The 26,356-nt window shown below is 45.2% G+C and overlaps 1 protein-coding gene across 1 annotated transcript in view; it reads left to right on the top strand.

Moving 5' to 3' along the window:
- The first annotated feature begins 2,095 nt into the window (after positions 1-2,095).
- The window catches only part of Tm9sf2 (transmembrane 9 superfamily member 2), a 48,697-nt gene continuing 24,436 nt past the window's right edge, over positions 2,096-26,356 (top strand). The window contains exons 1-4 of the mRNA XM_057786184.1: positions 2,096-2,416; positions 15,588-15,655; positions 18,348-18,441; positions 23,445-23,572. Of these exons, the coding sequence (XP_057642167.1) occupies positions 2,246-2,416; positions 15,588-15,655; positions 18,348-18,441; positions 23,445-23,572 (461 nt within the window). The 5' untranslated portion in view covers positions 2,096-2,245. The remainder of the gene's footprint in view (positions 2,417-15,587; positions 15,656-18,347; positions 18,442-23,444; positions 23,573-26,356) is intronic.

The following is a 26,356-nucleotide window of genomic DNA, read 5'->3' as shown; positions in this document are numbered from 1 at the left end:
TGTCCATTATTAATAAAAGTACCCTTTCCTTCCCTCAGCTTCTCCGAATTGACAACTGCAGTGTGCAGCATGGGAGAAAATCACATTCCTCAGGTTTTGCTCCAGCCAGAGTTATCAGTAGTCTGAGGAAAAGAGCATCATCACCCGTGGGGATAACGCAGAGGAACTTTCCCTTTATCCTAGTTTCGAAGGGAACTCTTCACTCCAACAGTGCTCGCCAACCTGGAGCTCCCCAACCCTGGATCGCCCCGCCCCGCCACGCCACGCCACGCCCCGTCCCCTGGTAACCTAGGGAACCACAGGGGAAGCGTTACTCGGAGGCGACCGGATCCGGAAGTAAGGGTCTACCAACCAAAAGGCGGCCAGGCGCGGTGACGTGTCAAAATAAAGAAATAGGCGTTGGTGCACAGGCTCCGCGTACGCCCTGTCAGCGCTCTGGGCCATCGTTTGTCTCGAATCCTGATACCGTTTCCGTTCTCTAAGACTCCGTTTGCCGTTTTTGTTTTTCACCTGTTTACTTTGCCCAGAGTATGACAGTGGCGGGGACTGGAGGAAAAAAAGCCCACAAGTCACCGTGGGTTCAGCATGACGGAGTAGCCCAGACCACCACCGTGGAAGCCGTTTTCCGTCTTAGGCTTGCTTGCTCTGTGAAAGAGGGCAGGTTAAATGCATCTGGAAAACCTCAGATTTTAGCGCCGAAAGTCTGCTACTCTAAATTCAGATCTAGAGCCTATGTCGTCCGGCCATCAGGACCGTGCAGTTTCTAGTTAGCTTCGTCTTCGGTTCTCCAGGCCCGGGTTATAGAGGTGGAAATTGCAGACACCAGGCCCCTGCGCCCGTGGGAAGTGAGACAGTGAACAAATAAACACATTCCCAATATGGATTTTGTGGGGGCACCGGTGGAATCGAGGAGCAACCACTTAATTCCTCTCACACAAGTAGAAGCAGAGGAGACCCGCACAGTGGCCTGGGGGTAGTTCTGAGCTTGGGGGCCACCAAAGGACTCAGTCTACAATTCGGTAGCCCCGTGAACAGCATGTAGGTTATAGGGAATGAGGTTTGAGGCAAAGGTGCTGTTATCTGAGGTGGAATAGTAATGACAAGGTTGGGGCAGAAGCTGCGACAGTGAAGGTCAAAGTTTGGTAGTGTCAGAAAACTGCGTAAGCCCCCTTTTGTTGTTGGAGACAGCAGCTGCTTCTTTCCACAATAGAAGCTGTCATGACCCGCCCAGCCCAAAGTTCAGTCTGGTGGTGTATTGGAGAGAGGGCGTGTGTGGACACACTTCACGGCTCCGTGTGTTGTAAAAATAGTCAGCATCTCCCGGAAGAACTATATTCCTAGGTTTTTTCACTTCCTCGTTCCCACTCGGTTGGAAGAGCATCCTTTTGTTTTCTCCCTACTTTCCTTTCTCCCTGGCTGAACTCGCTGACTTCAAGGGTCGCACAGCTAGGTCGTAGCGCGCTCAGCCGGTGCAAACCGCCTTTGCTGTTAGCTCTTTCTTGTTTGCGTCCGTGACTTTCTACAGGGTGCTAGATTCATTGAAAGTCAGGTTGGTTATAAACCTTCCTTGGGGGGAAATATGTGCACACCCACAAGGATTTTGATAGCCCATGAATTTACTTGTTTTCTGAACCCGCCCTTTCTTAATCTTGGGGATTACGGTCATGCCGGGCTGCTAATGTTTGCTTTACACTCGAAAATGACGCACTTCGGGGAGGAGTTCGATTGAAGTCTAAAGCTCCACCGGGCGGGAGGGGACAAAGGCTTTTATGGGAAAATTATTTACTCCCTGAAAAATATTCGAACTTTCCCTCGTCCACCGACTCGGTCTCCACCAGAAGTACTTATTGGTTCATCAGTCCCGAGCCGAGCGCCCGAGAAGCGCCAGGTGGGACTCCGAAACCGGACCGTGAGAGCCAGAAACGCGCAACCGGAAGTCGCCCCAGCCGGAGAGCTGGAAACCCGGAACGCGGATCTCCTCCCCCGTCCCGCCCCGCCCGGAAACGGCCCGCTGCGCTGGCGGCGCCCGCACTGGGCATGTGCACGCGGAGCCGCGCATGCTCCGTGGAGGCCCGCTTCGGTTTCCGTCGCGGGGTCCGCGGCGTCTCGGAGCGCAACCGGAACTAGCCGTTGCGGGCCGGCCTTCTCCGCGCTTGGGCCTGCAGGTGATCTCCGAGCCCCCCCCGGCCCCCTCCGCCCTCGTCGTCCCCCTCGGTCCGGCCGCCTTCCTCTCGCAGCCGCCGGCATGAGCGCCAGGCCGTCCGCGTCGCCGCCCGCGCCGGGCCCGCGGCTGTTGCTGCTGTCGCTGCTCCTGCTGGGGACGGTCCCGGGCCCGCACCCGGGCAGCGCCTTCTACTTGCCCGGCCTAGCGCCGGTCAACTTCTGCACCGAGGAGAAGAAGACCGACGAGTGCAAGGTGGGGAAGGCCCGGCGGGCCGCCCGCGGAGGGGGCGTAGATGTGGGTGGGGTCGCGTTCCGGAGCGGCGGCGGGCGGGCTGGGCAGGCTGGGCAGGCCGTGCGGGCAGGGGCCGTGCCCCCTCGGGGCTCGGGCGACTCGTCCCCCTCGTCTCCGCCAGGTCGCAGGCACCGCTCCGGCGGCGAGCCGATCGCCCTTGGACTGGCCTGCACGCAGCTCCCGGGGTGACCTGCCGCCCGCCCCGTGGGGCGCTCCCAGCCGAGCGACAACTTAGAGTAACTTTTCCTTGTATGGCTTCCCGTGTCATTGTATTTTTCTGGAATTCCTGGTTACGACGATTTATTCTCTCTAGGACTTTGGTGTCTCACTTGAAGATTAGCAGTCGCTTACTTAACCTGTGGATCGTGACACCTTCTCTCATCAAAGCTGCGTTAGTAAAGACTTGTTATCGAGACGCTTAATTCCTGGCCTTTAAATGTTATTTTTAAAAATCTCTGTAAACATATTTAAGAGACCCCAAGTGGGTTTCTCCGAGATAGTTTCAAATACTTTAAAGAGGCATACGGCGAAAGAATCCGTCTTGATAGTGTTGGCTTCGTAGAACATTGTCCTACAAGTTTTTCGGTTTACCAGCCGATAGCGGTTTTTATGTTATTAGGTGTAGAGCATCACAATGTACCATTATTTCGTTAACTTACTGAAACTTAACCATTTGCAGGGTCGAAGCTCTCCTTGAAACCGTTCATTTTAACAGTTCAAATAATGGTTCAGAAAACGTTTACAGTCAGCAAATTGGGTCATTTACTAACTTTTTAAAGCTGGTGTTTATTTTATGACTGTTAGCTTTACCGCAGTTGTGTGTTAGGGAGGCTGTTAACACTGCATTTTGCTGTTTCTAGGTTTAAATGTGTCAGATATGCAGTGTCGCGTTGGCACAATCATATTAGTTTTCAAAAGAAACAAACCAACCTGTGGCTGTGAAAATGCCTATGAATCTGGTTAAGAGTGCTGGCTGTTCTACCAGAGGTCCTGAGTTCAGTTCCCAGCAAACCATCTGTGGTGAGATCTGATGCCCTCTTGTGACCTGCAGGCATACGTGCAGACACAACTCAGGCTAACAGTCGGCAGTATTTAACTGTGGTACTCTGCCTCTGCCTGCTTGTGGAGAGTTCAGGCCCAAAGTGAGATCCAGTCTTGTAGGCACACTAGGTTTTGTCTTTTAGACATCTCAACAGCCTGCCTTTACAACCGCATCCCCAGCCTGTGAGTGAATGTGTGTTGTCTTCATAGTGCCTCGGAGAGGAAAGTACCTTCCTGGCCTCTCCAGCCACCGCTGGAGAATAGAAGCTTATGAAGAGATTGATGAGGTCTGATGTGGAAGGTGTGTGTCCACGTCCCTAAAGAACAGACGAGGGAGCGTTTGGGACGAGATGAGTGTGAAGGAATTTATAGGTGGTCTGTAAGCTAAATGATTTTTTTCTCTCACGAGGTCTTTAAGTATCTTTGTGGAAAGTTTTTAGGTCCTTTAAGATATTTAGCTTTGATAGATGTGGGGATAAACTAGGCAAGACATCACATCCTGGATGTCGGATCTTCAGCTGCTCTGTGTTGGCCGATAGGAACAAGGGCATGTTGCTGGTCTCCCCCAGCTTGTCGGTGAGAATTTAAGCTTCTTCCCTTTTCTCTCACTGGGGAGGTATTCTGCATAGTGAAATTTTTATTACCTCAGTCAGGATGGCAACTGCTTGTTTTGAGTACCCCTTCCCTCTCTTCCTGAGAGATTCATTTCACAGTTGGGAGGCTGGAAAGCTAAGGTTTAGGTGCCCACAGAGTCAGGGTCTGGTGAGGGTTCATCTTCTTCCTGGTCTGTATTCAGGTGTCTTCATGTGGGAAGGATGAAAGAGCTTCTTTAGGTCGCTTCAAGGACACTAAACCTTGGTGGGCGTGCCCTGCCCAGACCTGGTCATCCCCTTTATAGTACCTTTACCTGAGGGTCTTCTTTTCAGCTCAGGAATTGGGACAGGAGAGCAGAAGGTTCAAACCACCCATCCTGCATTTTTTTTTTTTTTTTTTTTTTTTTTTTGGTTTTTCGAGACAGGGTTTCTCTGTAGCTTTGGAGTCTGTCCTGGAACTAGTTCTTGTAGACCAGGGTGGTCTCGAACTCACAGAGATCCGCCTGCCTCTGCCTCCCGAGTGCTGGGCATCCTGCATTTCTTAAGAGGTCAGAGGGACTTATTTAAACATCAGAAGTGAACAGAGAAGCCTTCGATACTGTTCTCTTACATAATTCTGCTTTTTCTGCTCTGTAGCACAGGGACAGTCGTGTTTGCGTCTTATGTTTGACTTAGAGGAAGCATCGTCTTTGCACTGGATGTGTGCTGAGTGAGGCAGCTGTCACCCTGTGGAGCACGTGCAGAATGGCCCTCCAGTCCTTGTCCTGCATTCTCTCAGGATGGATTTTGAGACTGAGGATGTGGATACTTTGTCAACTTAAAATTGTTGTATAAGCCTTGTGGCTGGGCACACCTTTAATCCTAGAAGCAGAGACAAGCTCATCTCTTGAGTTTAAGGCCAGTCTAGCTACATAATGAGTTCCAGGGCCTCCAGGGCTATGAAGAGAGACCTTGTCTCAACAACAACAACAACAACAGTTTTATGTTTAATTTCCTGGCAGAGAAACAGGAGTCCACTCAACATAAAATCCTGTTTATGCTACTCTAATTTCTGATTTGTGATCTTAGCTTTCATGAATACTGAACTGTCCTGGTTTACTCTGTTCTAGCATGATGCATTACATGTGTGTGCATTTAAATACTGTGTGATCACGATGTGTGCATTCTTGTTTCTGTTAGAGATGGGAGCTTTTTATTAACTGTATGCTGCCTGTGGCTTCCTAACCATTTATGCTTGTCAGGCATTTTGTTTGGTTTCAGTTTTTTATGTTGTAATTAGTTTGTTGAAATGTAATTGGCACGGATTAGTTGTGGATTGTTTTTTGTCGAGATTTATTTTACCTTTAATTATGTGTGTTTGTGTGCAGATGCCTATGAGTATGGGTGCCTGTGGAGGCCAAAGGTGTCAGATCCTCTGGAGCTGGAGTTACCAGTAGTTGTAGCCCCCAGATGGGTGGGTACTGGGAATTGAACTCAGGACCTGTAGAAGAACAGTGCTGGACTCTTAGTGACTGAGCCGTCTCCCCAGCTCCTATTTGTTTCTTTTGTTTTGTTTTGTTTTGTTTTTTGTTTTGTTTTTTTTTTTGTTTTTTTTTTTTGGTTTTTCGAGACAGGGTTTCTCTGTGGTTTTGGAGCCTGTCCTGGAACTAGCTCTTGTAGACCAGGCTGGTCTCGAACTCACAGAGATCCACCTGCCTCTGCCTCCCGAGTGCTGGAATTAAAGGCGTGTGCCACAACTGCCCGGCCCCAGCTCCTATTTGTGTATTCTTAAATGGAACTTTTTTTCCCCTGGTTTTTGAGACAGGGTCTCTCTGTGTAGTCCTGGCTTTCTTAGAACTCACTTTGCCAACAAGGCTGGCTTCGAACTCATACAGATCCGCCTGCCTCTGCCTCTGCCTCCCAAGTTTTGGGATTAAAGGCATGCACCACCACTGCCTGGCTGTAAATCTAATTTTTTAATTTTATTGTCTGTGTATGAGTGTTTTGCCTTCATGTGTGTCTCTGTCATGTGCATGCTGTGTACCCAGGGAGTCTACATCAAATATCTTGGAACTGAAATTACAGACACTTGTTAGCGCCTTGTGGATGTTGGATAGAACCTGGACCTTCCAGAAGAGCAGCCGGTGGTCTTAGGTCATCTCGCCAGCCCCCCCTAAGTGTGTGTCTTGTGTGCCTGTGTGTGTGACCACCTGAGGGGACGGCTCAGATCCCACTAGAGCTGGGGTACAGATGGTTTGAGCCACTGACATGGGAACTGGGAACCCAACTCAGGTCTGGTCCTCTTCACGAACAGCATCCCACTGTTAATATTTATTTCTGAGTTGTTGAGATGGGGTTTTGCTTTCCTGACCTCAAGTACAAAATATTTCAGCTTTATCCTACCTACTGTTGGGATTACCAGGTACAGCTTAGTTATACATTTAATAAGTATATGATAATACCTGAGATACCCTTGTGTGTATGGGGGTGTTAAGAATTGAACCCAGGGACTTGTATATACTAGCCATGTGCTCTACCACTGATCTGTAGCCCCATTTCTGGAAACATTTTTCATGCATGGCTTTCAGTGCCGTTGAGGCGTCTGGTTTTCCTTCCTCACGTCTGTGCCTTATTTTGTTAGTTTTAAGACCATAACAACAAAGGCCTGCACTATGGGTTCTGTTCCTGCAGCCTCTCCTCCATGGAGGGATAAGTGGCTGTGTGATCAGAGCGAGTGCATCTGCACAGGGTAAGGTGTACAGTTCCCACCGTTAGGAAAGTCTTGACTCAGGTAGCTGCTGTGTCTGGGTAGCTGTGGACCAGTCTCAGTGAAGTGAGTGGACCGCAGTGGCTGTGCTTGAAGGTGAGTGACAGTTCACCTTCATGGTTTAACTGTCAATATCTGGCTCCTTAATGTCAGTTCAGACCTAAGAACTAAAGTAGCACAAGCTCTCAAAACATTGGAGAGATCATATTCTTAGGGGAAAGAGTAAGGTTTGCTTTGGTGGGGCTGCGCTTTGGTGCCACACGCACATCTTTAATCCCAGCACTTGGGCAGCAGAGGCAGGCGGATCTGTGAGTTCCAGGCCAGCCTGGGCTACATAATGAGTTCCAGGACTAAAGAGACCCTGTCTCCAAAAAAAAGACACTTGCCAGTGAGCCTACATGGAGGAGAGAACCTACCCCCCAAAGGTCTGCGCGCGCGCGCACACACACACACACACACACACAGAAATTTAAATTGAAATTCTTCCCTGTACTGTAAAGAACAATTACCAACTCTACCCCCTAGTGGCTAACAGCAGCAAAGCTCAGATACCATTAGTTCAGCAACCCTGATAAAATGAAGGCTTTCTCAGTCATACTTTTAACCTTCCTTTCTTGGAGTTATTTTTAGAAACTATAGATTGTTTCAGTTTAGTTGCCTTCAAACATGGAATGAGTCAGATTTAAGAAGGCAGGCCTGTGTGTTGCTCTGAGCAGAGCAGACTGTCTCTAGCATTTGACTGAAGTAGTATGAAGATTTTGAAGTACTGAAACAAAAATCAGTTTATGTGTGTATTTATTGTTTTAAGTGTGTAGCATTTACTGACTGGCATTTGGTTTCATACCCTCGTAGTTTTCTCTGGAATAACAGTGTGGATTCTTACCTTCTGGAAACCTAGGAGTGTGTGGGTGGTATTTCAGGATTGGTGTTGGGAAGACTCAGTTAGCCACAGTAAATAAACATTTCACCAGTTCTTCCTTCCAAAGCTGTATAGCTAAGCACACGAAACAAAGTCACAGGCATGCAGCCACATTACAGCAAAGTAAACCTGCATGTGTGCCCTCGCTGGCCTGTACTGCCCGCCTCACACCGGGTTCTTAAACTGCCTGTTCTCAGTCTTCTCGCACACAGCTGCCACCTGGACTTCTAGTAAGTTTTCTACTTCCTGTGGCCACCGGATCCTTCTTTCTCTGTTGCTGTTAGGTAAACTGCTGGGGGGGCGGGGGGCACTGCTTTCATCCTAGGATTGGCAGACAGGCAGGCAGGGCTGAGTTTGAGGCCAGCCAGGGGTGCACAGTGAGAGCTTAGCTTAAAAGAAAAAAAATTAAAAAGAAAGAACAATTTCCATAAAGGGCAGGCCAACTAGATGTCCTCTGCTAATAATGGTAATGACTGCCGTTGTAGCATTTGTGTGTTCTGGACGCATAGTGACTCAGTCAATCTCCATAACCATTCTGTGTTTTTAGATGGGGAACAATGGAAACTCAGTACAATTTAGTGATTATACACTTAATTCAGTTCACAGAGGCAATAGAGTTCAGCCAAAAAGCAGGTAAGCCCAGGACTGTCTGACGCCACAACTCTGGCTTCTCACCACTCTGGGATGCCCTGTGCATTTTCCTTCTGTGCTGCTCTGCCTCCTAGGAACCAAGACTTCCAGAATTGATGTTAGTCCCCCCCAAAAAAGTTATTTGTCTATGTAAAGAATTTTGAATTTTTTTTTTCTTTTTAGGGTATTTTTAGACAGGGTGTTGTATAGTCCAGGTTGGCCTTGTAATCCGAATGTATGAGGCTCGCCTTGAACTCTTGGGCCTCCTGTCTCCACCTCCTGAGTGCCAGGATTACAAGTGTACATATCACCTGCTCCATGGTCAGATTTATATTCCATTCTTTGATACACTCTAAAATTGGAACTTTATTTTTCAGAGATATGAGGAAATAGCCTTGAGTAAATAGATCAGCTTCCGTGAACAATAAAACACTCCCACCCTTTCTTGTAACCTGAGTTTCTACTTAACAACTTCCTACTAAGATTTTTTTTTTATTGTGTCTGCATTAAGACTTACATCAGTCCGCTTCTCTAACATTAGGCAGTGGGATCTTGTGTGGCCTTCCCCGTTGTATTTTAGACCCTTTCATAACTGCCTGGCTGTTTCTTTGATCCTTATACAGCGGTGCCTCCTCTCTGAGCGCCCTTTCCCCACTGTAGGTGTTAGGTGGAACTGATGCGGTGGCGGTGGGAAGAAGCAGAATAAAGGCCACACAAAGCAAGAGCACTTCAGCCTGACCGTGTGTCTAAAGTAGTAAAACAGTTCTGACCACAGCTGGGACTGACTGAAACAGAAGATAGAAACATGCACTGGGAAGATGGATTTAGAAGGGATACCCCCGCACTCTAAATTAGATTAAAAAACATTGCCATATAAATTTTTTCCCAGGGATTCATAGAAGATTTCTTTAAGTACAAGAGTAGAGTCATTCTTGCCAAACTTAATAGGAAAAGTTAAATATTTAGTCCCATTTTCCTTCCTGGATAAGTCTGTTTTGAAGACTTGTTACCAGAAAAGAAAGGGCCCAATTCCCCAGCACAGCTTCCTAAAAGTGAACTCTTGGGAGTAGGTCTGAAATCAAGATGAACATTGGCTGATATTGCATAGGTCCAATGAATCAAGGCAGTATCTTCAGTGTGCTCTTGGCATTTGGGGTCGTTGTCGAACAGCAAACTTTTCTCTTTTTTTGAGACAGGGTACCACTCTGTAGCCCTGGCTGACTTGGAACTAGCTGCACAGAACAGGCTGGCCTCCTAAACACTGGGATTAGAGGTGTGCACCACCACACTCCACCACAGTGGTTTTTCATACTATGTACAATATATATGATGTTTCCATTCGTTTATATATTTTGATAATATTCATCCCAACCACGCCCAAAACCTAAATGCCACTCATTATAGTGCTTGCTGTTTTAATAATGAGAAAATTAAACCCTGCAGAGACTCAGTAACTCTCCCTAACAAATGCAAATATGTCAGCACTGTGTGCATGCACTGCCTACAGAGGCCAAAAAGAGGGATTGGATTCCCCTGGAGCAGTAGTTACAGATGGTTGTGAGCCGCTGAATAGGTGGTAGGAACTGAACCTGGTCCTCTGGAAGAGCAACCAGTGCTCTTAACCTCAGCCACCTCTCCAGCCCCCATAATTTATTTTTTTATGTTAAAAATGACAAGTACCTCCCCTCATGAGCATGCAAATTTGCTTTCATTTTCAGTAATTGAAATAATTGTTCTGTCAATTAATGTTTGATTTATATTCTTATTTTCTGTACCCATTACTCACTCAGTATTGTGTAAAAACTTTATTGACTATAGTCACAAGCAGTAAAGCTTAAGAAACCCACTGAATAGCTGAGATCTGATCAGCGGCTGTGCAGAAGCAATGACCCAGCATATACAGTCATTTCCGCTTCTACTGCTACAGGACCTCCTACAGAAGAAACCCAGGGTTATCCATATACTAGTGAGTCTCTATCCAAGCTCAGGATGTTCAGACTAACAGACAACAAGTATACATATTTATTCATTTAATTTATAATTGAACGTCAGCTATGGAGCTATGGACCATCTTCTTTATGTAACATTTTCTTTTATTATCACCTCATTTAGTCTTTACATTCAAGGTCATTACTTGTCCAGGATCACATGTTTATTGAGACTGGACCTAAAGTCTTAAGACTTAATTGTTTAATGTGTGAGTGTTGCCATGGGTACCTGCAGAGACCGGCAGGCAGGTGTGTCACCCCAAGTGGCTCTAGGAACTGCACTCAGCTCCCCTGGAAGGAGCATGTGCTCCTGAGCCGTGTCTCCACAGCCGGCTGATCTCGTGCTTCCTATGTGCAGTGGTAAGATGAGCTTTGTCTCTAGGCGGAAGATTTGTGAGGAATACTGTTTTTAGAAGTTTTTATGAAAACTCTTGATAATAACAGACTTTCTGTATCACAAAGCAGAACCAACACATACTGCATAGAGGCATTATCCACATCCTTCCTATGTGTACAATTTGAGGCTACTTTGCTAGATCACGAAAAGTTGACAGAGAAGGTAAATTTAATGGAGGGTTTGCTATTAGATAAAATGCCAAGTGCATGGTTAGCAAAAACTAGTAAGATGTACATAATTTTCGAGAGTGGGACAAGAATCGGTGTGAGCCTTAGTGAGCAGCAGAGTCAGATGTGTTGAGGTGGACATAGTTGGTTTAAATGACACTGTTATAGAAACAGAGGCTTTCCTGGCGGCTAGAGTTAGTGAAAGACGGACCCTGAGCCAGGGGTATGGTACTTGTCAGTGATCTCAGTGCTTAGGAGGTAGAGGAGGAGGAGAGTGAGTTCAGGATCAGCTTTAGCTCAATGGCTGATGTGGGATCCCTCTGTATGCTGTGAATACCACTGGTTAATAAGGAAGCTGTTTTGGACCTGTGATAGGGTAGAGTAGAGCTAGGTGGGCAATACAAAACTGAATGCCGGGAGAAAGAAGCCTTGTAGCCCCACCAGAGACAGACACCTAACCTTGCCGGTAAGCCACAGCCACGTGGCAATATACAGATTAATAAAAATGGATTAAATTAAGATGTAATAGTTAGCCAAAGGGAAGCTAGAGCTAATGGGCCAAGCAGTGATTTAATTAATACCTTTTCTGTGGTTTCTTCGGGGCTGAGCAGCCTGGAACAAACAAGCAGCCCTCCTACAACACATAGCGAAACCCTAACTCAGAACAAAAAAAAATGTACAGTTTTAGAAGGAGCTAGGCCAGATGGTGGTGGTGCACACCTTTAATCCCAGCACTTGAGAGGCAGAGGCAGAGGCGTGTGAGTTCAGGGTCAGCCTGGTCTACTGAGCTAGTTCCAGGACAGCTAGGGCGGCTACACAGTAACCTTGTCTCAAAAAACAAAAACAAAGGAAGACTAGTAAACTTGATTTCTAAGGCTATTTTAAATTGGAATTTAGACAGGTATGGGTTTAAGGAAGTGGGTAGCTGTAGAATGGTGGGTATTTTCCCGTAAACCCCAGGACTGGCACCTGAAGCTAATTAGGGTGTTAAATATAGCAAGGAAAATGCAGGAAATGTTTTAACTTATTGGTAATATTAGATCTATGATAAAAATGCCAATAAAATTGGTAGTGTTAGAGCTGTAATGAACGTAATGCTAAGAGGGCAACAACTCAGGATGTGATCCCAAGCATCGGGAGTCGAAGGTCATCCTTGGCTCTACAGATAGGTCAGGTCCAGTCTGGGCTCCATGGGACCTGTTCCAAAAACAAGTCATATGAGAGAGCAAGGTGGAGTCCATTAAGTTTATTTGGACTAAATAAAGTAAATTAATTTGGTCTTGGACAAATTTAGAAAGAATATTTGAAAAGAAGCAACGTATACTTGAGGATGAGCATTTAGCTTTGGGTAGAACGCACAGGAGAAATTAGTCTCTTTGAAGAATTTCTACACAGGGACAGAGAGAGGTTGCTCAAAAGGACCTTTGACCTTCTATAATACTAGGACACTTTGGTGTTTGGACCGTGAAGTTTGCTGTAGTTGTGATTGATGACACATGTTGAAAGTGTTGTGAGGGTGTAGCAGAGGCCTGGGAAAACCAGTTGGCATGGTAAAGGGGGCAGCTGAAAAGATTGCAGCCTTCCGGTTTTCAGGGTTTCCTCTAAAGATGAGGCTTACAGGGAAACGGAGTCCAGAGCAGCTCACTGCCTGTTTTCAGAAGGTTTGCTCTTAAGCGACAGGTTGTTTTTTACGCTTTTAGGTGGTTGAGGAGGAAAGAAGAAAATTATTTAGTAATGATTGAGAATCCCATGAACTTCTGTTTTTTTTTCAAAGACCATTCAGCTTACTGGACCTCAGGCATGTCCTCAGTTCCCAGTTGTCTGGGCTGCTTTTACACCACAGGGTAAAGCCAGTGGGTGCTACAGGCCGTAAACGGTTTTATCTGTCTCTTTATAGGAAAGGTTTGCAGCCCTGGGATGGAGTAATAAAATGAGGACTGTTTTTTCTGGAACAAGGCTCTGGTGACTGGAATGAAAATGTTAAGTATACAAAGAGATTATTTATATAAACGGCACCAAGCAGCTTGATATTCTATTACTTCTACCCAATTTAGAAGCCATTGGCCTCCTATAGCCATTTAACTTTAACTAGCATTAAATACAAGTTAAGAATTCCGTTTATTCAGCTCCAGTAACTGACCACATTCTAAGTGCCTAGTGGCCTCCATGGCCTGGAGGGTGTCACCGTCCAACAGTGCAGATGAAGAACATTGGCACTGGGTTCTGTTGGACACCGCTGCACAGTAGAACGCCCTCAGCTTTCATCTTGGGCATGCCATTGCTGAAGCTTCTCTCTTTTTTTTTTTTTTTTGTTTTGTTTTGTTTTGTTTTTCGAGACAGGGTTTCTCTGTGGTTTTTGGAGCCTGTCCTGGAACTAGCTCTTGTAGACCAGGCTGATCTCGAACTCACAGAGATCCGCCTGCCTCTGCCTCCCAAGTGCTGGGATTAAAGGCGTGCGCCACCACCGCCCGGCTGCTGAAGCTTCTCAAAAACTGCTAGGAAATGGGATTATCATTCTCATTCTTCAAACTAGAAAACGTAGACACGAGAAAGGAACCTGCCTGTCCACCAGGTGGGGTCAGAGTGAGGATTGAAGCCTTGGCAGCCTTGCTTCCCAAGACGAGGTTGGGAAAGGATATGCCTGATGATGATAGCATTGTAGGTCTGCAGGTTTTGAAACTGAAAACTTTAGAAAGTCTTAGAGAAAGAAATCTGGAGTCATGTAGGAGAAATCTGGAGATGAGCCTGAATTAGATTTAGAGTCCTTCTTTTCTTTATTAGATGTTAGAGTAATTGAATTTAGGTTTGTCTTTATAGCTATGTTAGTAAAGAGTCTTTTAGCCAAGTAAACCATCAGCTAGAAGTTTTACCTTCACAGTGGTTGTGTATGTTTGACTTTAATTACTCAAACATTCTGTGAGCTGAACTGTCACGTCCTGCTGTCTTGTTTGCTGATGACCATTGGCATATTTTTATGCAGAGAGACTTATATTGGGCAGCGGAAGCCAGTGTGGCTTTTGAGTTGCTATTTTCTTAAGTAGAAGTATAGAGTTTGCCTGTGAAACTTGTTTACAAAGGTTAATATTGCCTTTAGGAGTTTAGCTGATGAACACAGTAATTTTATTAAACTCTCTACCTGTTTGTAGTATCAGTCTTTTTTGTCTGTATCTTCTCATTCTGTTAGGCACTGTTTAAAATACTTTAAACATGGCCCTCCAAGATGAGTATTACCACCATTTTGCTGATAAGGAAACCGAAGCACCCATGGGGAAACTGACTTGTTAAGTAATTGTCCCAGATTACACAGTTAAGCGATTGGACAAGGTTTGTAACCCAGGCAATCTGACCCACAGTCTATACTTTGATCTGCTCTGTTTTACTCTTCCCCTAATGACAGAGAGAGGCAAGCATGTAGAATTCAGGGACAGTCCTCAGAAGTTGATCTGGATAGTGAGCAAGCAGTTTTCCCTGATGAGCTGTCTTGTGGGCCCTATTGGCCTGTTACATTGCACATTGCATATCTTGTTTTGCTTTTTGCTAAGTGGGGGTAGAAGAAAGTATTGAGTACTGGTGAAATTAGAATGGCAGTGTGGCTTTATGTCATTCTTGGCCCCCTCTCGATCTCATCCACAGGTAGCCACAGCTGTCTTGACTCAATGAAGATATTTGTCTCAATATTTGGTTAGCCCCCAAAGTGTTTCAGGACTCAGATGGCTTCCCAGGAAGCTACATCTATATCTAGGAGCGATTTTGAAAGCTTTAGCAGAAAGATGTCCCTAAGAGGTCGAGTTAGCCTTTCTCCCTCTCCTTGGTGTTGAGCTTGACCTGGTCACTAGCTGTAGTGCGCCGTTCTCCACTGATGGCCATGGTCCAGCAGCGTCAGCCCGCGTGGGCGTCTCCTGGCTGCTTAAGAGTGCACATAATGCGTGGGATTTTATTTACAGTGTGGTTAGTTGAGAAATTGCTGTTTTGTTTTGTTTGAGACAAGGTTTCTCTGTAGCCCTGACTGTTCTAGAATTAACTTTGTAGACCAGTCTGGCCTTGAATTTAGAGTTCTACCTGCTCTGCCTCCCAGGTTCTAGGGTTAAAGGTGTGTGCTCAGCAAAAGTTTTTTTTTCTTACGTTTATTTGTTTGGTTGTTGAGACTAGCTCTGGTTGTTCTGGAACAGAAATTACTTTCTAAGAGGTATATTTTGTTTTTATTTAGGATCTGTGCATATGTGTTTGCGTGTTCTCCAGAGGCTGGGAGAGGGCGCCTTGTCCTTTAGAGCTGGATTGAGGCTGCGAGCTGAACTTCAGGTGCTGGAGACTGAACTCTGGTCCTCGGCAAGAGCACTGCACCCTCTTAACCGTCTCCTCTTCCCTAGAAATAGAAACTGCTTCTGTGTTGTAGAATGAAGCTGCTGAGTTTAGAGAGCAGACTTTTAAAACAATGAGACAAATGCTTTTTAAATACCTTATTTAACATTATAGAAAATTTAGAATTTAAAAAGCATTAGAAATACTGGAGACACATGAGTAAAAGTTACATAGGTATGTTTTAAATGCATATAATTCATTAATTGAATATTTATGATAGAGTGGTTTAATGGTTGGAGCACCTGTGCTGTCTTCAGGGTTCATGTTCTAATCCTATGCTTCCTCATTCCAGGCTGAGATAGAGCTGTTTGTTAACCGACTTGACTCCGTGGAATCTGTTCTTCCTTATGAATATACAGCGTAAGTTTCCTGCTTGGTTTTTGTATAAACTTTCATGTGACGCATCACAATTCTGTGTTTAGAACTTTTAATTTCCCTACAAAAATAAGTTCAAACTCATTTCCTAAATGCTGAGGGCCTAAAGATTTGGGTAGAGGTGGTGGAGACGGGATCTCACTCGTTCTGGCTTCGAACTCTTGGCAAATCTCCTGTCTCAGCCTCTCAGTGTTGGGATTGCAAGAAGACGCCACACCCAGCTCAGAACACTTTGAGGTAACGTGCTGTTCTGGAGCTGGAGAGATGACTCAGCTCAGAGCACATGTGGTCCTCCAGAGGACCCGGGTTAGCTCCAGCACTCACACGGTGGCTACAGGTGCCGAGGGTCCCCTACCTCTTGGGGCCTCCATGGGGACTGCACACATGTGGGAGCAGCATGTGCACACACAGCAGCAAATTCTGCTTGAAGAGCTGAACTGCTGTTCTTGTGTCGCTTTGTGGCATAACAGATGGATTTTCCTTTTTTACCTGATTTTAAAAAAATAATTTTGTTCCTTTTAACTTTTTATTTATGTGTATGGGTGATTTGACTACCTGAATGTCTGTGCAGCACACGCATGCCTGGTTTGGGGGCAGAAGAATGCATCAGGTGCTCTGGAAGTGGTGTTAGAGATGGAGATAAGTCACCATGTGGGTGCTGGGCTGGAGCCCATGTTCTGAGGAAGAGCCAAGCCCTCTGTACAGCCCTAGCTCTACTCATTCTGTAGACAACAGAGATCCGCCAGCCTCTGCCCCCCCCGCCCCCCCACCCTGAGTGCCACAACATCTGGCTTCCTAGATATTTTTGAAGAGAATTCTGCTTCACATTGTCCTCAGAAAGAACCACTATTTTGTCTCTGAGACATCTTTTCCTCGGGCTTTATATATATATATATATATATATATATATATATATATATATATATATATATATCCATATTTGTATAGTTTTATTTTAAGCAGGAGTGAGTTTATATTTGATTTGCACCTTTCTCAGCAGGGTTCTCTTTCATGTCAGTCAGTATGCAGTCAGTTTAGTCTTTTTTGTAACTTGTAAGAATTATGTATAGCTCAGTTGCTTACTAGTTACTTATTTAAAGTTATTGCTTCTTACTATTTCATGTTTGGGTATGTTTGTGGGGTCAGTGTTCTCCATCCTCCACTGCATGGCTTAGCTAATTACAATGAGATGGTCAGGCTTGTGCATGATACTTTACCCAGTGAGCCATTTTCTGACTTTCCAAGTTGTTTTATAAAATGTGCTGCATAAAAATCCCTGTAGTCATTGAACTGCTGTATTCCATATTGGCTGTTACATAGTTCCTAGATTCTAATGGAGTTAAAATTTCTCTGTTGCTCAGGCTGGAGAGATGGCTCCATGGTTAAGTGTACTGGCTGCTGTCCCAGAGGACCTGGGTTCAATTCCTAGTACCCACATGGCAGCTCACAACCTGCCCGTAACTCCAGTTCCAGGGGATCCAACACCCTCACACAGACAATATAGCCCAAACACCGGTGCTTACAAAATAAAATCATAAAAATTTTTTCATGGCTCAAAGAGTTCTAAAACACAATTTTTGCCACACAGAAAAGTATTTGCTCCATAATCTAAGAGCATGTAAGAAAGGAGTGCAGAAGCCGAGTTGACGTTGACAGCCTACCTCACAGAGCCTTTGATGCCCTTGTCTGGTGTCTGTCTGTCTGCTTCAGTCTTTGTTCCTGTTGGGAGCACTGACTGGGTCTGATCTCTGAAACGCATCCTCCTCTCAGTGGCCGACTGTCCTGTCTCCGTCGTGACACCAGTGTCAACGTGGATACGGATGCCCTGCAGTTTCTGCGGCACAGTTGAAACTGGGCTGTCCCATTGAAGCCCAGCATCACTAAGCTAGCTCGTAGTACATGGCCATTACAGAAGAGGCTGGGGTGACTGGGTGCTGCTTTCACCAGTCTGAGGTCTCATAGTGAAGGGATGGGTGGTCGTCATATCTGGGTGAGGTAGTATAAATTAGTACATCTTCTGGAAGTGTCATCCTTAACATCCATTAAGAAGTTACAACAAGGGCTGGAGAGATGGCTCAGAGGTTAAGAGCACTGGCTGCTCTTCCAGAGGTCCTGAGTTCAATTCCCAGCAACCACATGGTGGCTCACAGCCATCTATGAGACCTGGTGCCCTCTTCTGGCGGGCAGGCATACATGCAGACAGAACATTGTATACGTAATAAATAAATAATTTAAATAAAAAAAAGGGGGGAAGTTACAACAAGCTGGGTGGTGGTGGTGCACACCTTTAATCCTAGAAATTGGGAGGCAGAGGCAGATGGTTCTCTGTGAGTTGAAGGCCAGCCTGGTCTACAGAGTGAGTTCTAGGACAGCCAGGGCTGCACAGAGAAACCTGTCTCAAAAAAAAAAAAACTTCACAACAAAAGATTAATCCTGAAAAAATAAAGCTATATTATAAATAATTTTATAATTAAATTTTGCAAGAATAAGCTACAATGTTTAATTTTTTTCAAATCCTTAGTTGTATATAATATAGAGAATTTCTGGATCTGGTGGGACCTGTGGTGTTTGGGGTACTCCTCGCTGAACGAGCTGATAAAATACAGGGTCGTTCAAGATTGTGCAGAGGTGCTTACCTCGTGGTTATCTTGTTTAAATGTTAATACTCTTTCCTCAGGTTTGATTTTTGCCAAGCATCGGAAGGAAAACGCCCATCTGAAAATCTTGGTCAGGTGTTATTTGGGGAAAGAATTGAACCTTCGCCATATAAGGTTTGTATTTAGTGTTAAATAAAAATTATTTAGTAATAGTTTGGGGGGTTCTTTTTGTTATGAGAACTGTCTCAAATAACTTGAACCTTACCGGTAAAGAGCTGCCCCCCCCCTTTAATTTTATTTTATGTGCGTGTCTGTTTTGTCTGCGTGTTTGTCTGCGCACCATTTATGTGCCTGATTCCCAAAGGAAATACCTTGGAACTGGAGTTATAGGTGCTGTGAGCCACTTTGTTGGTGCTGGCAGGAAAACTGGTCCTTAGCACTGAGCCATCTCTCCAGCCCCTAGTAGTAATTTCTTAAAGCCATGGTTTAGAAAGACCTTTCTTCTCTTCGTAGTGTGTCATTGGCAGATCTTTCTGACTGAGTGTTTACACAGCTTATATTGTGACACCCTTGCAGCGCACTGTCCCTTTTCTAGCCATGCGAAGGTTGTCTGTCACTTTCTATCTGTTCCTTCTGTTTGAACAGTGTCTGTAGCGTTCCTCTGTTTCCAAGTGTGACATGCCTGGGCTTCTCGACTGGTATTTTGAGGAGATTTTTTAAATGTAGTTTTTGGTCTTTGTTTAGCTTGTCTTTCTCTTTGACTCACTAGAAGTGTTTTTGAGGAATGGGATACTGCTGACTTGGTACAGTGCTTTACCATGGACAGTAGCCCGCGATCTCCCTTCAGCACCACGAAGCCAAGCATGGTAGCACAGCCTGTCATCCCAGCAGGAAGATCAAGTGTCCTCAGAGGCAGACTTGTCTCAAAGACAAAAAGAGTAGCCGGGCATTGGTGGCACATGCCTTTACTCCCAGCACACAGGAGGCAGAGGCACACTCATCTCTGGGAGTTCCAGGCCAGCCTGGTTTACAGAACGAGTTCGAGTACAGCCAAGGCTGCACAGAGAAACCCTATCTCAAAAGCTGAAAGAAAAGAAGGAAAGAGAGAGAGGAGAGAGAAAGAGGTAGGAAAGAAGAGTCAGTTAGTGTCTGTGACATGAGGGTGGCAGGGATCTCACCCTGCAGGGACAACACAGCCTTTGCCGCACCAGTCAACTGGGAAAGCCAGGAAAAGATAGAGTCTGCCTCTAGGCGGACCTCACTCTCGACATTTCTAAATGTGTGGAAGACTCTGGGTTCCTCCTGTTGAGGCCAAAGGAGAACAGAAGGACGCCCAATGCAGAGAGTTGTGCACCTAGCAGAAACTTTAGGATTGAGGTCTGTGGTGAGCAGGGTAGGGTGGCATATGTTCCTGTGGGATGCTAAGGGCCGTTCAGGTCATCCTAGGCTACATAGCCAGGTCCTGTCCACAAACCAAAAGTTAAATTCTTCAGTCCCAAGTTTAAAGATCATTGAAGACTCAGGCATATGAAAACATGGTGTTGGGAGGTGAGATTTTTCTCACCAGCCATCAATGTATTGCCATCTACACACACATTTAGTTTTTTGAGTCAGGGTTTCTCTGTGTGGCCCTGGCTGTCCTGGAACTCACTCTTTAGACCATGCTGGCCTTGGGCTCAGAGGCTCACTTACTTCTGCCTCCTGAGAGCTGGGATTAAAGACATGTGCTATCACCGCTCAGCTAAGCAATATATTTTCATTTCATTTTGATTTCCTGTACTCTATTTTCAGATTTTTTATCCTATTTAAATCGGCAGTAAAAGCAAAAGTGATAACCAGTAACAGAGGAGACTCTACATCTGTCATCTGCTCTGCCACTGTTTTCCTGTGACATTTGTTTAGGTCAGGAAAAATAGAGCATAAGACACTATGAGGATCATAAAACCTCATTCACATCTGAACACTCACTCATTCATTTACTGGGTAAAGCATTTGTGGTTTAACTTCTTTCTGTGTACCCCGGGCACCATTCCAGATAGAGAATATAACAGTGAACAGGACTAAATAAATCTCTGGCCTTTGTAACGAGGAGCCTGGAGACAGCTAAAGTGTTTATAGTGTGCCAGTTACTTGGAAAGAACTGAAAATAAAACAGAATGTGGACAGAGAGTTTGCAGTTTTAAATAGGCTTACTGAGAGGTGACATTTAAAAATGTAAATTTAAAAAGTCTCACTGTGAAGGTGACATTTAAGTAAAAGACCTTAAAAATAAGTAAGGGACTAAGCCACACAAATGCCTAGGGAAAGTATTTTAGAAGCAGATAGCAAATGCCAGTCCCTGGTGTGAACTTGCCTGGAGTGTTCAAGGTACACAAACAAGTACATCTGGAGCAAGTGAGTGATACAGAGCCTAGTGAGCCATGAGGGCAAAAGAGTATTGGGGCTGCATTGTAGGAGGAAGTGTTGTGTTGTACAGGTTCAGTGGTGGAGCACTTGCTAGCGTGCCTGAACCCTTGGATTCAGTCCTTGGTGCTGTCAGAAGCGTTGGGCCCTTCACATCTGAGCAGACTTAACAGATGTCTGCACCAGCTTGGATCTTCCCAGGCGCTCACTGTAGGGGGCGTGTTGAGAACAGATTCAGAGTGTAAGGAGAGAAGCTGGGAGAGCCAGTTAGGTTTTATAGCCGTCCAGACAGGACTTGAGACCTTAGGCATGACTAGAAGGGAGGAGATTGTGTAGCTGGAATCTTAGAATCAGCCTGTTTTTTTGAAAGTGGAGCTAAGAGAGCTTGGAGTGATGGATCAGTGGTTAAGAGCACTCTTCTGGAGGCCAAAGGAGGTTCAGTTCCCAGTGCCCACAAAGCAGTTTAGGGATCGGACACCCTCTGCTGGCCGCTGTGGGCACTGCAGGCAGGTAGTACACATGTATACATGCAGGCAAAGCATAGGCAAAAAGTGGAGCCAAGAGAATTGGCTAAGGAAGAGGTAAAGATGTATATTAATGATAATGGAGAGTGGCTGACCATGCACACGGCACTCCCCTCTGCATGGACATGCACCACGCAGCACTGAATTTAAGTAAAAATGGGACAAAATGGGGCTTGCGTGTCATAAAAGGGATTGGTTTTCTTGAAAGCTAATAACATGCTTAAATTCTTATCAAAACTTAAGTACTGGGGACTGTAAAGATAGCTCAGCAATTAAAAGCACTGGCTGTGCTTCCAGAAGACCCTGGTTTGATTCCCAGTACCCACATAGCAGCTCACAACCATCTGTCACTCCAGTCCCAGAGGACTCAACCCTCATCCTCCTTGACCATTGCAGGCATGTGGTACACAGACATACACCTAAAAATAAAGAGTGTCGCTAAATCCACAACAACTATGATTTAAAATATAGAATTTCTCACTAAACATAAGGAGAGAAACATTCTTTTTATTGCTCAGCTGTCTTGGATCACATCCTGACTGGCATTTCTTAGTTTGTGTCTTTTATGCCTTGGTTTTTCTAATCTCTAAAATGTGAATAAGGAGGTCAACCTTATTCATTGTTGGGTGGAACATGCGAGCCTTGATAAATATGATATGAATATGTGTAGAACATAGGGGAATGCGAGCTGTTGGCAGATAGTCAGATGTCATCCGGGCTGAGGAGACGACTCAGCTGACAGAGTGCTTGCTGATAAGCATCAGGACCTGAATTTAGGACCCAGCACCCACTTAAAAGCTGGTGCATTAGTGCATGCGCCTGTAATCTCCGCCGGGAGCTGCAAGTCAGTGAGCTGCAGTTCACTGGTAGACCCTGTGTCAGTACTGGAGTGGAAAGTGGTGTGAGGATGGCTGACATTGGCCTGTGACAGGCCTCCGTGTGCCGCACCGCACATGCGTACACACATGCGTGCATGCACACCTCCTTTGGTCTTTTCTTTTTCCTTTACAGTTGAACACAGAAGTTGGGTCAGCTGACTCCAGTTGCCAGCCGTTGGGTTGAGGCATTACTGGCAGGAAGGATAGTGCACATCTCTGTTCATTTGTGTTGACGGCTGTGCCTCTAACTCTGCCGTGTGCGTGCTTTCCCTTACTCATTGAGCCTTCCGCTTCGGGACCGTGGCAGTCAACTGTCAGTGATGTGAGAATTAAGCTGGCAGCTGGCAGATGGCAGCAGTGGGCTGCTCTAGTGGACGGCACTGGTGTAGCTTGCTAGCACATACCACATGCACAAGTACACACTAGCCAGGTGTGGTAGTCCATACCTACCGAGAGCCCAGCGTTTGGGAGGCTTGGGTAGCTAGAAGGAGCTTGAGCACGCAGTCAGACCGTCGCATAGTAAGACCTTGTTTCCAAAACAAACAAAATGGCAAGTCAGGTGGGCTATTTAGAAATGAAGCATAATTAGAAATAATTTTTTCATTACAGATTATTATTATGGTTTATTTATGTAGTTGATGTGTCACAGTCTTCTGGAAATATGGAAGTGTTTATATAGGGCGTTCTGTTTGGTTCTAGATCTGGAGGTTGAGCAAGCCTCACGCTCGCTGCTCATCTCGTGCTCTGCCGGTCCTTCTACCCCGCCCTCCAGTCATCGTGAACCTGTCATTAATGTTCTGTGAATGTTGTTTGTTTATATATATATATGAAGTAAATTCTGGGCTCAAAATTGGAGGAACCTCTAGTTTTTAAATTTGATTTAGAAAAAAATTACTGATCTTTATTTTACCTTTTTTATAAATAGAGTCCTGAAAAATGAGCTGTCTAAACTTGAGTAAAGGTCATATCTGCTTTGATTTTAGATATTCAAATATGACATTGTGGTCACTGCCTAGTCTCCTGTCAAACACTTGATTGATACCTCCACTTGGACGCTAGCACAAAAACTATCAACTCCAGCAAGTTCAGAACATGCTTTAGGGAAACGGCTTTACCTTCCTTTCTTATAGATCTTATTTACATGGAGACGATGAGTAAATTAAAGTCATCAGAAGAGGAAAGAAGAACTTGTGATAAGAAAAGTTACAGACTTAACTATGAGAATCAGATCAAAGTTTCAGTGTAATTGAGAGAGCTGTGGTGGATGTTAGATGTTTATCACCAACATTGATGACTTAAGAAGTTATCTGTTATCTTAGGAAGAACCTGTATCTTTTTGGATAATTTTTGTTAATGCTTTCTTTTTATGCAGTTCACATTTAATAAGGTCGAAAACTGTAAGCTCGTTTGCACGAAAACATACAATACGGAGAAGCCTGAAGACAAACAGAAGCTGGATTTCCTGAAAAAGAGCATGCTGCTGAACTATCAGCACCACTGGTGAGACGGGGTCGGTGGTCGGGGCTCCAAAGGTGAAGTAGGGGCTCCTGTTTCAATGTCTGTAGACAGTAAATTGGAGGTTACAGAAAATATAGCAAATTAACTGACTTGTGTCCATGCCAGAGCATGGTTCAAAGTACTGTTCCCCGTGCTTAGATCACGATCGTGTAGGTGCTGTGCTGCCTTTACTCAGCAGGGCCTGCTGCACTGCTTCCTGTGGTCGTGTGTGGTTGAGACGGAGCACGTCTGTGCTGTGGGGAAAAGAGGAGCATTAGCAAACCCATTCAGCATTTGCCAGTAGCACCTTCTTACAGATTACAGCTACTTCATGCTTTTTAACCAAGCAGCGTTTACAAGTTTACCAGTTTGTGTTGAAATCAAAAGCATTTTGTTTTGTTCTTAAGTAGTACACACTTACTGTCCAGTATTCAAATGTAAAAGACATTGACGGCCCTCCAGGTCCACCCTTTTCAAGATCATTTTGCTTACACACGCCTGTGTTCCATGTAGGTTCATGGTGTATAGAAGTTTTTCCTTTAGAGAAACTAAGGTGCTATTGGTTACTAGCATTCTCTTTTCTTCACTCCTTGAACTTGGTGTTGGTGTCTCAAGCTGGAAAGTTTATAGACTCCCAGGAAAATGAGGGACTTGAACCCCAGTTCAGACTTGGGGTACAATGGCTAGAGCCTCTCACCACTTGTCTGCTCAATTCCTATGTGCCAAGCTTAGAAAGCGAAGGATTCCTAGACAGGGTGGTCCTGGAGCCTGCATCCATTCATGTTTGAACTTGTTCTGATAGCACTGGGCCTTGCACCCTGTTGAAATAAGTGTCCTTAGATATGCAGGCCCTGGGAGAAGAAGGAAGGACGTAGTGCTGGCAGGCACAGGCCTGGCACACCACCCTCTGGCTCTGAGAGGCCCTGAAACCAAGAGCTTTACTACCTGAGCTGCTGTGCAGATGCATCGCGAGACCAGTGTGAGCTGGGAGCCATTTCTCCTTGGTTGTTTTCTTTCCTACAAATTATTCTTCATACTTAAAAGAATATTTCGAGTTGTGTTTCTCTTAGCCCTTTTCACCTCCATCTGTTCTAGCAGTGGCTCATTTGTTGACTGAAGCGCAGACCTTGGCCTGTGGTTATTTTAGGTCTCTTGTACCATTTTGTTCTGAGAGTACTGTTGAGACTCTAAAGACCAGGGTGGCTGTGTGGTTTGGTGGCAGAATGTGGTGGGTAGGCCTTTACTTTATTCTATCCCAGTATTGTAGGTGGAGATAACAGGAGATTTTATTCCTCAGCAGCATCCATACAGGAAGGTACCGAGAAGTCTTTGACTAATCTTTGCGATCACTCTAGGTCCTATCTTAATGCCAGGATATGTTATAAGAAGAAAGCTATTTAGAGTAGTTTACAAAGTTACAAGGCATTCACTAGGTTTAGACTAGTAACTTGACTTCAAGCATAACTGGCAGAGATAAAAGGTGTCCCTCAGAATTGGAAAGACCTTCAGGAGTACTGCACTCTTCCGGAGTCCTACTGGGACTGTAGTCATTTCACTGTACCAAGTTGCTTTAGGGAGGCAGAGGCTGTTTTCTAAATTAAGCAGTGTAAGCTTGCAGAAGACCCGAGGTGGTACAGAAAAGTATTGAGTGGTAGTAAGAGTCGACCACCGCTGCCAGCTGTTCATCTCCGCCCTGCTGGGTAGCACTGCTTGTCGTGCGTGCCTTTGGATTTCTGCTTTTGTACTTCGTTCGTTCATACAGTTGTATGAATTCCATGATGTGAATGAATGGTGATTTTTTTCTACAGAGCATTGTATCCATATACATAATTTCATCATCCTCATTATAGAGACGGGTTAATGGGATATAGTTTTCTTAATTGAGTTGAGTACCTTTCCATTTTTATTTGTGTCATTTAAAGGTGGGTTTGAGATTTTGGGGGCTGACTTTATCCATAGCCGGAGCAGCTCCATCATTCTAGAGCCTGTTTTTGATCCCCACGCTGGTACCTGAACTCCTTCAGCTGTGCCGTCTGCTCTATCCCTTGCCTTCTTGGGCAGGAGCTGGAGGGCGGTGGGGCACATCGTTACTGAAGACCAAGTATAGGGTCTTACTCATGCTGAACAAGCTGTGCTGCTGAGCTGTACCTCAGCCCTGTATGGTGTTTTAAAAATACAATCTTTCTCCTCAGCTAGTGGCCTTAGTTCTCCAGGGTTTAATGACACAGACCCACATATGCAGCTTATGTATGGAAAGAGATTTGAAGCTAACTTAGCACACTTCATCTCAGAGTCTGCCAGTTCAGCAAAGGAGAGCGGAGGGCAGAGGTCCTCATTGATAGAAACACACAGTAGCACTTCATGGCCAGGTTTCATTCCCTTTGGCTACAGTTTTGGTTATTGCAGTCTAATCAAAAGCTTGTGTAACTGAATTATTGGGATATAAAGTTCTATTGGTGGCAGTGTTTCCCACAGAGACCCTGGAATGTAGAGGGGGAGCCTTCTCTACACTAAATGAGTTCCTTCTGGTAGACAGTCGGGACCATTCACCCCACTGTTACCCTTGGATTCTTCTTCCGCACTCAGTTGCACTGTGGCGAATTGGGGATAGTTGAGTTATTTTATGTTAGAGATTAAGTGCTGCTTCCTGACTTAGGAAAGCATTTTAAATGATATTCTTAAATTTTCTTACATCTATTTCAAAGGCCTTCTCTTTCTGTTTAGTACATTCAAGACATTAAATAAATTACAAATAAGTGAAATGTTTGTTTTTAAAACTTAGTTGCC

This window comes from Chionomys nivalis, chromosome 12 (genome assembly GCF_950005125.1).
Source record: "Chionomys nivalis chromosome 12, mChiNiv1.1, whole genome shotgun sequence".
NCBI classification, from domain to species: Eukaryota; Metazoa; Chordata; class Mammalia; order Rodentia; family Cricetidae; genus Chionomys; species Chionomys nivalis.
The sequence above is the reverse complement of the archived record's forward strand: the minus strand, read 5'-3'. Positions and strand labels throughout refer to the sequence as shown.